The sequence below is a fragment of the Dipteris shenzhenensis genome, chromosome 18 (assembly GCF_047967505.1).
Source record: "Dipteris shenzhenensis isolate YYH24624 ecotype China chromosome 18, Dip_SZ_1.0, whole genome shotgun sequence".
Taxonomy (NCBI): domain Eukaryota; kingdom Viridiplantae; phylum Streptophyta; class Polypodiopsida; order Gleicheniales; family Dipteridaceae; genus Dipteris; species Dipteris shenzhenensis.
Window position 1 is genome coordinate 40,226,659 of NC_141613.1, and position 13,813 is coordinate 40,240,471.

The 13,813-nt window shown below is 46.4% G+C and overlaps 1 protein-coding gene across 2 annotated transcripts; it reads left to right on the plus strand.

Moving 5' to 3' along the window:
• Positions 1 to 950: 950 nt before the first annotated feature.
• LOC147891224 (pentatricopeptide repeat-containing protein At5g27110-like) lies at positions 951 to 4,973 on the plus strand. 2 transcript variants are annotated; one of them, XM_087390036.1, is made up of 4 exons: positions 951 to 1,181; positions 1,326 to 1,458; positions 1,589 to 3,831; positions 3,913 to 4,973. In XM_087390036.1, the coding sequence occupies exons 2-4, from the start codon at positions 1,424 to 1,426 to the stop codon at positions 4,389 to 4,391; spliced, it is 2,757 nt and encodes a 918-aa protein (XP_087246162.1). In that variant the 5' UTR covers positions 951 to 1,181; positions 1,326 to 1,423; the 3' UTR covers positions 4,392 to 4,973. The 2 variants fall into 2 exon arrangements, with proteins under 2 accessions (XP_087246162.1, XP_087246161.1); XM_087390035.1 differs by having other exon boundaries at positions 1,589 to 4,973.
• Positions 4,974 to 13,813: the final 8,840 nt, after the last annotated feature.

The following is a 13,813-nucleotide window of genomic DNA, read 5'->3' on the forward strand; positions in this document are numbered from 1 at the left end:
GTGCAAATTGCTTTCCAAATATCCAACACAGAATCTAATCTTAGTTTCACTATTCAATTTCAAGCTCACTTGTGCAAATAACATAGTGGAATCTTCTTTCTCAATACAGTTGGTTGCCTTGATATAGTCTTTTGTGCATTGTAGTGCAAGTTGAAAATGCCAGTAGTAGCGCACCCATACGAGGTGACCAAGAGAAAGCCTTGTGTTGAAAGTGCCAAGAGCGCCCCCATACTGGGTGACCAAGATAAGAGCAGGTTCCCGCTGCCTTGATATAGTCTTTTGTGCAAGTTGAAAATGCAGTAGTAGCGCACCCATACGAGGTGACCAAGATAAAGCCCTGCATTGAAAGTTCCAAGAGCGCCCCCATACTAGGTGACCAAGATAAGAGCAGGTTCCTGCAACAACATTTTTGCTGCAAAATGCCACCACAAAAGGCCTACGCTTGCTTTGTTCCCTCGGTTTTCCCTGACAAAAATAAGCTGATAGTTTTCAACATATGTATGCTCGGTTAGACTCGGGAAAACTTGCTCTCCAAGTGGGCAAAGCGGGGCTAAGCCCTCCGTTTCTTTCCCGATTGGCTGCCAAGTGCTAAGTGGGCTCCATTTTGGAGAAGAATGTTTACGCTACCGTACACACGTGCCTTTGGTGGGAACCGTTGCCTTGCATTGCTAGAGTGTAACTACAAAGGTAGCATATATGCTGTGGGCATTACAACAATACCCTAAGGAGTAATCCTAGACTCAGTGAGCCAAGCCAAGCGGTTCTAGTGTTGGAAGGGGTCATCAAACTTCAAAATTTATCTTTTGAAAGTAAGGATCCCACCTTGAGACCCTGCAAAGCGGGTCTCCAACCCGTCGTAGACGGGTCAGGCTACTCGTTGCTAGAGTGTAACTACAAAGGTAGCATATATGCTGTGGGCTGGCCCTTTCATGGGAACCTGTTCTAAAGCCTTGAGATGCCAGGGGGGCTTGAATTGAGGGGCTTGTACCAGCTTGGTGTAAACGCTGTTGGCAATCAAACAACGAGTGCTCTTGCTACCATCCAAGTACTGCAGTTTTCTTCTTCCCTCTATAAGTTGTTCAAAAATGAGTCCAGCTTTCACTACAGCCTTACTGGACGGCCACCTGAAAACGCTTTGGCGTGATTCTATCATGGAATTGTCGGACTATGCGTCCCATGAGGTGACTCTGCATTTTCTCTTTTGCTTTCTCGTGCATGGGTTGCTTGGAGCTTCTCTCCGTAGCTCCTTCTCATCGACTATTAATAGCATTGGTTGATAAATATAGCTTTACTTAAGGAAATTTACTTGATGTTTGTAAGGTCAGATTGCCTTTTATGTTCCGGTGTGGAGTCTAAAGGGCGGTTAGGGAACAAACTCGTGTTATAATTTACAAGGCTTGAAGAGGGTGTCGTTAGCGCCGCAATGTGTCTTGCAAGCTGGGGTAGCAAGCATCCCAGGTTTGTCCCTGCGTTTGCTCAAAGTTGGGTTCAGCCAATGTAGTCACCAATGTGCCAAGTTCCATCGGGACAGGGAGTATGTTCTTCTTTCAAAAGAAATCAATTCTGTAGTGGTTGTTTGTATTGCTAGGGTAGCTGGATCTTCCCAGGCTGTGACTGAAGTTCGTTCAATGGAATGGTTCGGTGACACACTTCAATCGATGGAGCTTATGCAGCAGCAAGGGATGCCTTTATCACGGGACATCATCTATTGTATTCTCCAGGAATGCACTGAAAGGAAGGATATGGAAGCAGGCAGGCGGTTGCATTCTTTAATGGTCAGCAGTGGACTTGCCTATTATGGAGACTGGCTTATACGCCTATTTGCTTTATGCGGGAGCCTATTAGAAGCAAACTTAGTATTTTGTAGGATTTCAAAGCCGAGTGCATATACGTGGCAAGCAATCATTTCAGCACATTGTATGCTAGGAAAAAGTGAGCGGGCTATTCAGTTGTTCCATAAAATGCTAAAGCAGAACATAAAGCCAGGCAAATTCATTTTGTCATCCATCTTGAAAGCATGTGGTAGCATTGGAAATTTAGGGCAGGGCCAGCTCATACATTGTCAGATCATCAGAAATGGACTTGAGTCAGATGTAGTCCTTGGGAGCAGCCTTGTGGCTATGTATGTCAAATGTGGGAGCCTGAACGAAGCACGCATGGTCTTTGACAAAGTGTCAAATCGGAACGTTATTTTATGGGGAGCAATGATTGAAGGGTATGCTCGGCATGGACAAGGTTTTGTTGCTCTTGAACTTTTTGAGAAAATGCAGCAGCAAGGGCTTAGGCCAGACAAAGTCCTTTTTTTGTGCACCTTGAAAGCTTGTAGCAGCATAGGAGCCATTGAACAGGGTAGGCTGATACATAGTTGGATTATGTACACTGGACTTGAATCTAAGGTTGTTATTGGGAGCAGCCTTATTGACATGTATGGCAAATGCGGGAGCATACAGGAGGCACACAATGTATTCAATAATCTGCTACTTCGGAATGTAGTGTCATGGGGAGCTTTGATCGCAGGGTATGTTCAGAGTGGACAAAGTCTTGTCTCTCTTGAACTTTTTGAGAAAATGCAAAAGGATAAGATAAAGCCTGACAGTTTTATATTTTCATGCGTTTTGAAAGCCTGTGGCAGCATAGGGGCCATAAGACAGGTGAATTGCATACATGACCAGCTGATTATAAATGGATTCGAAAAAGATGTCGTTATTGGGAGCACCCTCGTGGACCTCTATGCCAAATGGGGAAGCCTAGAAGATGCACGTGAAGTGTTTGGTCGATTAAAAAATCGGAATGTAGTGTCATGGAATGCCATAATTGCAGGGTATATCCAGCGGGAGCAGGGTGTTTTTGCAATCAAGCTTTTAGAAGAAATGCAGCAGGATGGCATAAAGGCAGATATGGTGACATTCTTGCTCATGTTAAAAGCATGTGGCAGCATCAGAGCCACAGAGCAGGGCAGACTTATACATAGAGCGATCATCCAAAGTGGGTTTGAATCAGATGAGGCTGTTGGAAGCACCCTAGTTGACATGTATGCCAAATGTGGGAATCTACAGGAGGCACGCAAAATTTTTGATGAACTGCAAGATCGAGACGATGTTTCATGGGCTGCAATGATATCTGGATACGCTCGGCATGGACAAAGGCTTTCTGCTTTCAGTGTTTTCAAGGAAATGCAGGAGGAGGGCATAGGACCAAACAAGGTCACTTTATCATGCATCTTGAAAGTATGTGGTAGCACAATAGCCATAAGGCAGGGTAGGCTGGTACATGGCCAAATTATTGCAAGGGGACTTGAATCAGATGATGTTATTGTGAGTGGGCTAATTGACATGTATGCTAAATGCGGGAGCCTAGAGGAAGCCCATAAAGTTTTTGAGAAGTCAGCAAATAGAAGTATAGTTTCATGGAATGCCATGATTGCAGGGTGCACCCTGCATGAGCATGGCATTCTTGTACTTGAACTTTTTGGAAAAATGCAATATGAGGGCATCAAGGCAGACAAGGTCTCATTTTTGTGCATCTTAAAAGCATGTGGCATTATAGGAGCCTTAGAGCTTGGCAAGCAAGTACATGATCAGATCCTTAGAAGTGGGCTTGGATCAGATATGGTTGTGGGGACCGCCCTTGTTGATATGTATGCCAGATGTGGGAGACTGGATGCAGCATGCAAAGTGTTTGATGAATTGCCAACTCGAAATATGGTCTCATGGAATACAATGATTGCAGGATATGCTCGGCATGGCAAGTACAGGCTGGCCGTACATTGTCTTGAGGAAGTGCAAAAACAAGGCATGAAGCCAGAGGGGAGGACTTATACCAGCATTCTTGGTGCGTGCAGTCTTGTAGGTCAAGTTAAGGATGGTAATTTGTTTTTCAAATCTATGACGGAAGAATTTGGTATCATACCAGGTAATGAGCACCTCAATGGCATGGTTGATCTTTTTTGCCGCTCAGGATCTTTGCTTGAGGCTGAAGAGTTCCTGCTGTCCATGTCTGCCACTCCAGATCTTGTTGCATGGACATCATTGTTGGCAGCCTGCAAAACCTATGGTAATATTGAGCTAGGAAGAAGATGTTTTGAGCAAGTTGTCCTGTCAGATCCCAACTTTACCACTGCTTATGTTCTCCTGTCATGTATCTACACTGAAGCCTACTTGTGGGAGGAAGCAAGTAAAATACAAGAGATGAAAAAATCTACTGGGGCATGGAAGAAGCCTGGGGGGTCTTGGATTGAGGTTAGCGAGAAAATGCATGAGTTCAGGGTAGGAGATGAAACCCATCCACAAGGGAATGAGATTTATGCAAATTTACAGAGGCTGACAATCCAAATGAAGGAGGAAGGATACATACCTCAACTCAACATGATGTTGAGGCCGAAATTTGAGTAGAGCAAGAGATGTCTCCTGTGATTACTGCGAGAAATCATTTTTATCGCTATTAAAGCTTTTGAGTCCCAAGAATGTCTATTGTGAGTTTGCAAGATGAGGCCCATCCACAACACCTTGCACTCCCCTGATGAGTTGTAAAGGGTTATATACCTTCATGAGGCTACCCTTGGTCCACACTATATTATGAGGGTATGTGACTTGATGTAAAGCTCATCACTGGTGGATGGGTTCATCTCGCAAACAGATCTCATACACTGTCTTGTATTACACAAGCAGGCATCCTTGTGACTCAAAATTTGCAGCTTTAATGCTACACTTCTTGATCCTACCTTCACATTCTCAATGTCTATGACTTGATGTAAAGCTCACTACTAGGATCAAGGATTCATGCCGCAACGGGAGATGCCAAAGCAAAGGTTTGAGTAAGATGAGAATGAGTGTGGGATGCATGCATAGCCTTTTGGGTTTCTTGCTACTATTGAACCTAGAAGTACACAAGTATGTATGCTTCTGTGTGGAAGGCCGTTATTTGACGGACTGTATCCACTAAGAAGATATGCATTGTGTTGAAATATGTTTATATCTCTCCTTATGAAATATGTTTATACGCTGAAGATATACATTGTGTTGAAATATGTTTATACTCTGAAGATGTACATTGTGTTGAAATATGTTTATATCTCTCCTCATGAATTGGATGAAGTATGTTATATGAAGATCCCTATGGGTAGGCTTGTGATCATTTGCTCTGCAGCCAATGTCAATACCGCAATTTGCCACCTTTCCAGAAGAGTTCCTCAAGGCTCTAACTTGTACGAATGCTAATTGTCTCCCCTACCTTAGTTTACTGCTGTTGTGATACTTGGTGGATCTGAAACAGAATGAAGCATGAAGACAAATTGCAGATTCTAGAGCTAGGTAACACACTACACCTGCTTGCAGCTCCCTTCGTACTCCCCTCTAGTGGCCTACGTCTCTCCCTATGTCATAAGTGTGGCTGATCTCTTTTGCCTTCCCTACTGCTATCAGCTCTGAGAGGTTGGCTGTAGCATTTCTTCCACTACTTGTGCCTCTTTCTCTACTGTTTTGTCCTTACTTTTGTCAGAGTTGTGCTTATTCGGAAGCGTGATCCCAATCGAATAACTTAATAAACTTAGAATTTTTATCTTAATACCACAACTTAAAATGCATTCACACCATATTCATCCACATATCAACAGAAAATAAGAGATGGTGACAAGTGCACCAACACCCGACTGGGTGAGAATGAGGCTGCTCCCCCCAACTGGGTAAACCCAGTTGTATTTTATATTCAATGATGCTTAGCCTCACTACAATGGTAATACAGATCTTTAGGCAAAACCCATTCAGGTAATCCCAGAGTTCTAGATCAAGACTCAAGTACCAGACTTCTACAAAGATGCTTCTGCCAAAGATAGAGCCCAAATATACATATGACCCGGGCAAATTCAGAATGCAACCATTGGCAGTCCCTGGAAAGTTCCAGATGAAGATATCCACATGAACAGCTTCAGGCTTCTCCTTTATCCATGGACCACAAGCAAAACAGATACTACCCATTAGGGTTAGCATGAATAAGTCAAAACCCTATATGAGGTAAGCTGAGTTAACTGGCAGCCCTCTAAAACAGCTAGGCGGTCAGAAAACGAGATTGGCTGATTGTACAAGCAGTCAAGACAATGAGAGAGAGAACTGGTCGACCTGTCACCCTCAGCCTAGAAGGGATGTAGAGCAGCAAGAAGATAGGCTGGAGCAGCACCAGGCTAGGTGGATGAAGAGTAGAAAGGCTAGGAATTAGGCGTGCGAGAGAGCAAACAATAGGAAAGCCAGAAGGGTAGACAGGGTAGCGAAGGTGGAGCGCTAGAGCAGCACTTTCAGCAGCACAGCAACCTGGATTAGCCCCGGCGGCAGGCTGGGATAAGGTGTGCAGCAAGAGAGAGAGGAGGTGACAGCGAACTGGAGCAGTAGCAGCAGCTTGGAAGGCTATGGCGGCAAGGTGGAAGCTGTTGCACAGCAAGAGGAAGAGGAGATGGCCTAGCTGGGGAGGATTCACTGAATGAATCTATGGGCAGGCTAGGCCACTATTTTATAGGAGAGCGAGTGCTAAAAATAGTGTAACTTTTCCAAAAATAAGAAAGCTAAAAGTAGAAAAATTAAACTAGCTTTTTGGAAAAGCAAAAAGCAGAAAAGCTAAACTAGCTTTTTAGAAAAGCATCAACTGTTAATAATTATATGCTTTAATAACTTTATGAATATGGTTATTATTATTATTATTATTTTACCCATTCACCAAGGTTAATTAATCTAGAGGCCTAGGACTCAATTAATCCTAGAACCTAGACAACTTGTATCTAACTCTAGACAACTCAGAATTCTGCCAAACTGAGACCATCTTTTAGCTCTTGAAAGGCTCTCGAAACTAGATACTCAAGGAGTGGGTTTTGAGATCGCTCCCAACTCACTAAGCTATGCGATCTAGATCCGTCCTCATTGACTAAGCATCATAGCCTAACACACCAAGGCTCACCCCCAAGGTCGTTGAAGGTGTTAGGGAGCAATGGTCGAGTATGGAGAACCATTGTGGATGCGCGAAGCATCATCAGTCTCGTACGGCATGTTTGTAATTTAATACCAAGAGGAGGGTGATCCAGTAAGGTAGTCAATCGACTCGTAACTGCACTGGTGTGAAGTCCACCCCATGCATTAGCTTCCAACATCTTCTCACTGAATGTGACTGATGGATACTGAAGATCCATGGCCATGCTAAAGATGGCAGAGAAAGACCATACTGAACATGGTGCATCGCACTGAAGGTAATGGAATCACATTGAAGGCGATTGGTCGCGCTGAAGGCGACAGATCACACTGCAGGCTATAAGAGCTCTAAAGTGCAGAAAAAGTCACACTGAAATCCTGGGCTGTGTGCAGATGTACTTGTAAGACGATTTTTGGTCCTCAATAAACTGATCTGTTGCAAAGAGTTTATCTTTGGTGCGCAACACAGGTAACGGTGATGGCTTTCCATAAACAATCTCAGCAGGAGCTTTACTTGTAGATGAGTGAACAGTGTTGTTTGTATGCGAACTCCACCATAGGAAGGTACTTCTCCTAAGCTTTGTTCCCAAGTTATCAAACAAGGCCTTCCAAAAGTTACTTGTAAACTTGCTGTCCTGGTCTGAAACATTTGATTGAGGAATTGCGTGATGCATGAAAATATGTTTGATAAAAAGTGCAGCTGCGTCTGTTGCTTTGAGAGTCTTCTTGCAAGGAATGAAATGAGCTCACTTGCTAAATCGATCAACTATTGTTCATATCATATCGTGTCCCTGTGGTGACTCAGGGAATCCGGTAATGAAATCCATAGAAATATGTTGCCATGGTGCTTCAGGAACAGGTAAGGGCTGAAGCAAGCCATGGGGCTTTTGCCGATCATACTTAGCTTTTTGATTAGACAAGATGTAACATACTGAAAGACATCCTTTCTCATGTGAGGCCAATAGAAATACCTTTCAAGTTGTTTGAGGGTCAGAGACAGCCCTCTATGGCCACTACGGCATTCTTCAATCACTTTGGGTCTGAGGTCCCGACTCCCTTATTACACAGATCCGGTTTTGGTTCCATAAATATCCATCCCATAGTCACAAAAAGCGCGTTTCTTTGGGAAAGAAAATGTTTCTCACGTTTCTCAAGTTTCAAAACGTTTCTATTACAAAGAAACGTGGCCAAGGGTAGTATGACTGGAAATTCACATTTTAAGCATCATTTGAACATGCCATATATGTGTGGGACATATTTTATTTTTGGCACTAGAGAGTACAATCAGGCATTTCAAAACTTCTGCATTTTCTTTGAAACGTTTCATATTTCTACGTTTCGAAACGTTTCTAGTGACTATGATCCATCCCTAAGATAACAATCCTTATGGCCGCTGCCTTGGCTGAGCTGCGTCCATATATTGGAAAAATCCGGGTCATCCTTGTACCGATCCTTCATAACTGCAAGTTCTTCATGATAGGCTGTTGTAATTGAATTTATCAGTGGCCTTTGTGATGCATTGGCAACCACGTTGTCTTTCTCTGGAGTATGCTGAATCTGAAAATTAAATGCAGCCAGGAAGTTGGCCCATCTCACGTGCTTCTCACATACTAGGGGTTGAGTAAGAAAATACCAGACACTCTGGTGGTCGGTCTGGATCAAGAAATCAACACCCAAGAGATAATACTTCCAAACTTTTAGAGCATAGATGAATGCAAACAGATCTTTCCCGTAAATATCATAATTCAGCTCGGTGTCTCTAAGTCTCCTGCTTTCGTAGGCAACTGCATGTACTTCCTGTAAAAGATTTGCTCCAACGCAACCACCACTGGCATCAGCCTGGACTACAAATGGCTTCTGCAAATCTGGCATCACCAAAACTGGAGCTGAAGTTAGAGCATCTTAAAGCAATTGAAAAGCTGATTTCTCGTTATCTTCCCATGTGAAAGCTGTATTCTTTCTTGTCACATCATGCAGTGGGGAAGCCTTCTGAGCAAAATGATGGATGAAGCTTCTGTAGTAGGAGCATAACCCAAGGAAAGACCGCACTTCATGCACTGTTTTTAGATCAGGCCATTCTGAACTTGGCTTTCTTCCATGCTCGCAACCTGCTCACAAAGCTGCATCCTCGACCCCCTTGCCTTCCCCCTCGTTCTCCGCCTCCCTTGCCATTGCCCTCCTCCTCCGCACCACCTCCTTCCCTCCGCATCCTCTTCGTGCCATCTCCTTCCTCTAGCTTCCTTCTTCCGCCTCCTCTTTACTTCTTCCCCCGTCCCATCCGGTTTCCTCTGCCCCCCTTGTGGTCGCCGTTGCTCTAGCTTGGGCTCTCAGCCCTCCTGTCCGCCACGTGTTAGGATAAGGCCGCCGCCAAAGCAGGCCGACCTTCGAGGCCTTGGAGCCTCCTAGCACCCCCGTGGGTGCCTTGGTAGTGTGCTGCAGGCCACCCTGCAACCCGTGGACCTTGCGCGCCCTCTGGCCTTGAAGAAGCACCGTTGGTACGGGATCTCAGGCTGCTCAGAGGCAGCCCTGAAGGTGCTCTAGGAAGGAATTGGTGGTAGGGGACTTTGCAGCACTAGCTGGAAGAGATCCATACATTCCTGTGTCAACAGTGAGCCAAAGGCCCTTTTTAGATCGAATTGTGCTTCGGCAGCCTTCCCCCTTTTTCCGGACTGCCTTTCTTTAAGCTTCCTTTTCCCTTTTTCCACCCCCCTTCTTCCTTCCGCACAGCTTCGGGTTGATTGGCTTTTGCCTTGGAGAAAGTAAGCTTCGTGGTGACACTCGTCTGACCGAAGGGCTCAAATGGCAGCACCTTCGAATCCCACAGTTGTTAACGGTATCCTTTCGCCAGCAGACAAGCAACAGGTGTAGCATGCAGTCCAGTCACTTCAGGACAAGGCAGTAGTGGGCATAATAGTTGGTCTCACACCCACGAGGAGACAAGTGAGAGATTGGATTCAGGTGAGTCTAGCACTAGAAGGGAACCACATCTAGGAGGTCACCATCTACGGAAGAGGCATTTTTCTCATCCAGCTGAGATCTCCTGCTACCACCTTGACCCTTGTGGAGCAGAGCCCCATCCTCCTTGGCCCGTGTCTAGTGTACCTCTTTCCTTGGTACCATGGCTTCACAGTGGAGGACATGGACACAACACACCATGTTCCTCGATTCCCGGTGACGCTTTGCTTCCCTGGGCTTCCAAAGGAGTACAGAGGCATCCTTCCCTCCATTGGCATAGTGTTTGGCACGGTGCTGGAGTCCCAGCCAGACTCGACAGCTTCAGTGGTAGCAGACGATGGGGTCCCTAGGATCAGATTGGTCGTTGAGAGCCCAGAGTCCCTTCTAGATTTGATCCTCCTCGAGACCCTCGAAGGGGGTACACTACGCCAGAGAGTGGTGATCTTCGGTTTACCAGGCCAGTGTCTTCATTGTAGGCAAATGGGCCATCTAGCCCGCAATTGCCCTTGTGGACAGGGACGGACTCCTCCCTCCCCACCCCCGCAGATCAGGTAGAGTCAACAGGCTAGAGGCCAGCATCCCCTTATACATGAGCAGCAGGAGTCCTAGACCTCTTGGGTGACACCTTCAGAGGGACAGTGGACCCAGGTGGAAAAAAAGAAAAAGAATTGAAGTAAATTGGCTCGAAAGCACCGCAAACAACAGGCTAGACGCAGGGAGAGAGAGAGAGAGCACGTCGAGGGGCACCCACGGAGGAACGACCGCAGGAGCCCTTGGTTGGAGACCCTTCCCCCCCAGTAGCAGGGGCCACAGCGCGACCAATTGATCCTCCATCAGGGGAGGTACAACGGCCGCAGTCACCCTTGCATCAGCACGGTGCCTCATGAGCTCTTGATGTTGCGATGGCAAAACCTGCGGAGTGTAGCGCGGCAACAGTTGAGGAGAAGGGGATTTAGAGCCCAGGTGTGCCTGATCGGTAGGGCGGCCCTGTCACCGCCCCTACTCCCTCTCGCCCCCTTCTCCCTCCGGACCCCTCTCCCGCGCCACGCCTCCCCCCCCCTCTCGAGCTTCCCCTTCCCCATCCTCCCCCCCTCGCCACTCTTGCTATGGTCATCCTCACCACCCGCCCTCCTCCCCCTGCCTCCCCCTCCTTCCTCTCCCTCTGCCCCGGCCTCCCCCTCCATAGCAGCTTCTATAGCCTCCCCCCCTTCCAGCCTCCCCCCCCTTATCATACCTGCCATGGCCCCTACCAGTACGACCGCTTCCTCCTCCGCTTCCTCGTCTCAACGGCCTGTCCCCCTCCCTTCTCAATCTCATTCCAGGGGGGATTTAGAGGGAAGGGGCTCGTCCTCTCGATCAGCAGCTCCCATTTTTCAGCCTAGGCGCCCTCTCCTGAGAGATTTTTGGAGATTGGGGCCTTGGAACTACTTGGAGATCCCGGACTCTTACCCTCTACCACTGGAGGTGACGCTGATATAAGAAAAGAGAGAAGATAGAGAAAGTGGAAAAAAAGGTTGAAAGATAAGCTCATAAGACTACTAGTTCTTTTTCAAGAGATTTAATGCCCATTCACATGAAGTCTTCCTCTTCACAAAACTCTAGATACAATATATATTCAGGGAGATCCTCCTCATCTATCAGAGTTATTCCTACCCATTCTTCTTCTATTATTCGTAGAAGCAACGACCAGTGATTTCCATGTACCTCACTAAATAATACTCAATCTGGAAACCATAAAAAGAACTTTGAGTACCTCTGAGTCTAACTCCAAAGATGGAATCATATTCAACTTCAAAAGAGTACTTATGAAACACAAACTGGAACCAAGACAAGTAGGATCAGAAAACAGTGTGGGCTCCAAGTGATGAGCTTATGCACTGGGCTCCAAGGCATGTAGCCAGCGACAAGACGACTTCTCCCCACATGACAATCTTAGTCTCTCGCTCGTCCATTGCTTCCAGCAGGATCCCTGGCCTGCATAGTAGAGACACCCAAAGCCAGTAACCCATCACCTACAATGGCCTTCACGCGGTGGTTTTCAGCCTCATGCTCACACAATAGTATTTCTCTGCCTTCACATAGTGACCGCTGCCTTGCAGCTTCTCCCTTGCATCACGGAGTTCCCGCATCTGTCGCCCACAATCCTCCAGACTGTATAGTAGCTACGTCCGTGGTCAAAACAAGAAGCTCCCCCGTCGCCTACAATCTCCAGGCCCGCTCAGTCAAGAACCCTAGCAATCCAGCCACTTCCCGTACTTCATCTCGTCTGCTTCACGTGAAGATAGCCAATAGCGTTTCTTTCGTCATCGCGGTGCTCATGGAGCTCATAGACTCCCATCGTCTGAGATCCTCCAGAGTTCACGTGATAGTCCCAAGCACTGTGGCATATCTCTTTTCATGAAGCTCATGGAGTCTCTGGCGCCCAAGATACTCCCCGCTGCACAATAGCATCACCACTGCTGATTAAGAAGCTCTCTACACAGGCCACAGCTTCTTTCATCATCATGGAGCACCCATAGACCATCTACTCCAAGCCTGCAACGTCGAGATCACACAGCCAAGTCTCCCAAGCCTTCAAGAAGAGCAACAGCTCGTAACTCGGCACATGATCATAGCTGCGCCACAGCTTCTCTTGCTCACAGAGCACACAAAACTCATATTGTAGCAACACCCACAGCCAACCAAGAAGCTCTCCAACTCCCAGCCAATCGTCTTCTCACCTCTTAGTCATCATCAATTGCTCATAGAGCTCTCTTCTTCAAACATGACGACCCTTCCAATCAAAAGGCCTCTAGGCTTCCATAGTAGAGACGCCACCTCCAGAAACCCATCACCCACGAGCCTCTCCAACCTGCATGGTCGTTCCACTACCATCTCTTCAAGAAGCCCCTTGTCAAATGCAACCAAAATGATCATTCCAGCAAGCTCCCGTCAGCCCCCAGCCGCCACCTCGCCATCTAGAAGCTCCCCTTCTTCCTCATGTAGCCACATTTGTATGCATGCCTTTTTGTATGAGTTACATCATTCTTAATTGTTTTCCTTTTTACCACTCTCAAAGCTTTCCCAAAGCTTAGACCAAAACTTTTAATGCACCATACAATAAACTCGATGCACACTAATGCATGCCACAAGCACTTAGTACCTAATTGCCCACCGACTATCCACATATGATGAATATGATCCCAACACACTGGATACAAGGCATCCACGACAAACAATGCTCATGCTTTCATGCACATATGGTTCGGGACTACCATGGAAAAACATTTGTCATCCCACACAAACACACAGTCACACACTAGATACCATGCTTTCGATTACCCTGGTGCAACCGCACTGCACACGATCATTTCCCATAAGTCCCTGTAAAAAGCATTTACAATCTCAAAAAAATATTTACATCAGTATAAGTCTCTTGATGAGAGTGTCCATAAACTCAAAACTACCACCCACTAGCTATGTGCATAACTATGTGCCTACCCTCTAGTATAAACAGTGCTCAAAAACTTAATACAGATTTTAGCCTATCAATGCTCATGATCTTGCATCCCTGGAAAGGGGGTTCGATCAGTGCAGTGGGCTCCTAAACACATCCACTTTGGAGATTCCAGTTCGCCTCCATAGGGTTGGAGAAGTGGACATTAGGGGTATTTGATGCTATGATGGGGGACTAGATCTCACGCATCATGGAAGATTGGATGGGTCCATTGGAACTACATCTTTGGCACGCCCACGGTGCTGAAGTGAACTTCCAGTTGACCTTCACGCGAGAGAAGCCTATTTATGGTTTGATAGTAGGGGTTATCAGATTGCCGCCTGAGGCAAGGATTGATCCGGCACACTACTGGCTACTCCAGAAGTGTGCTGAGATGTTCAAAGTGGATGCTCCCTTCATGTGGCAGTGGGCACGG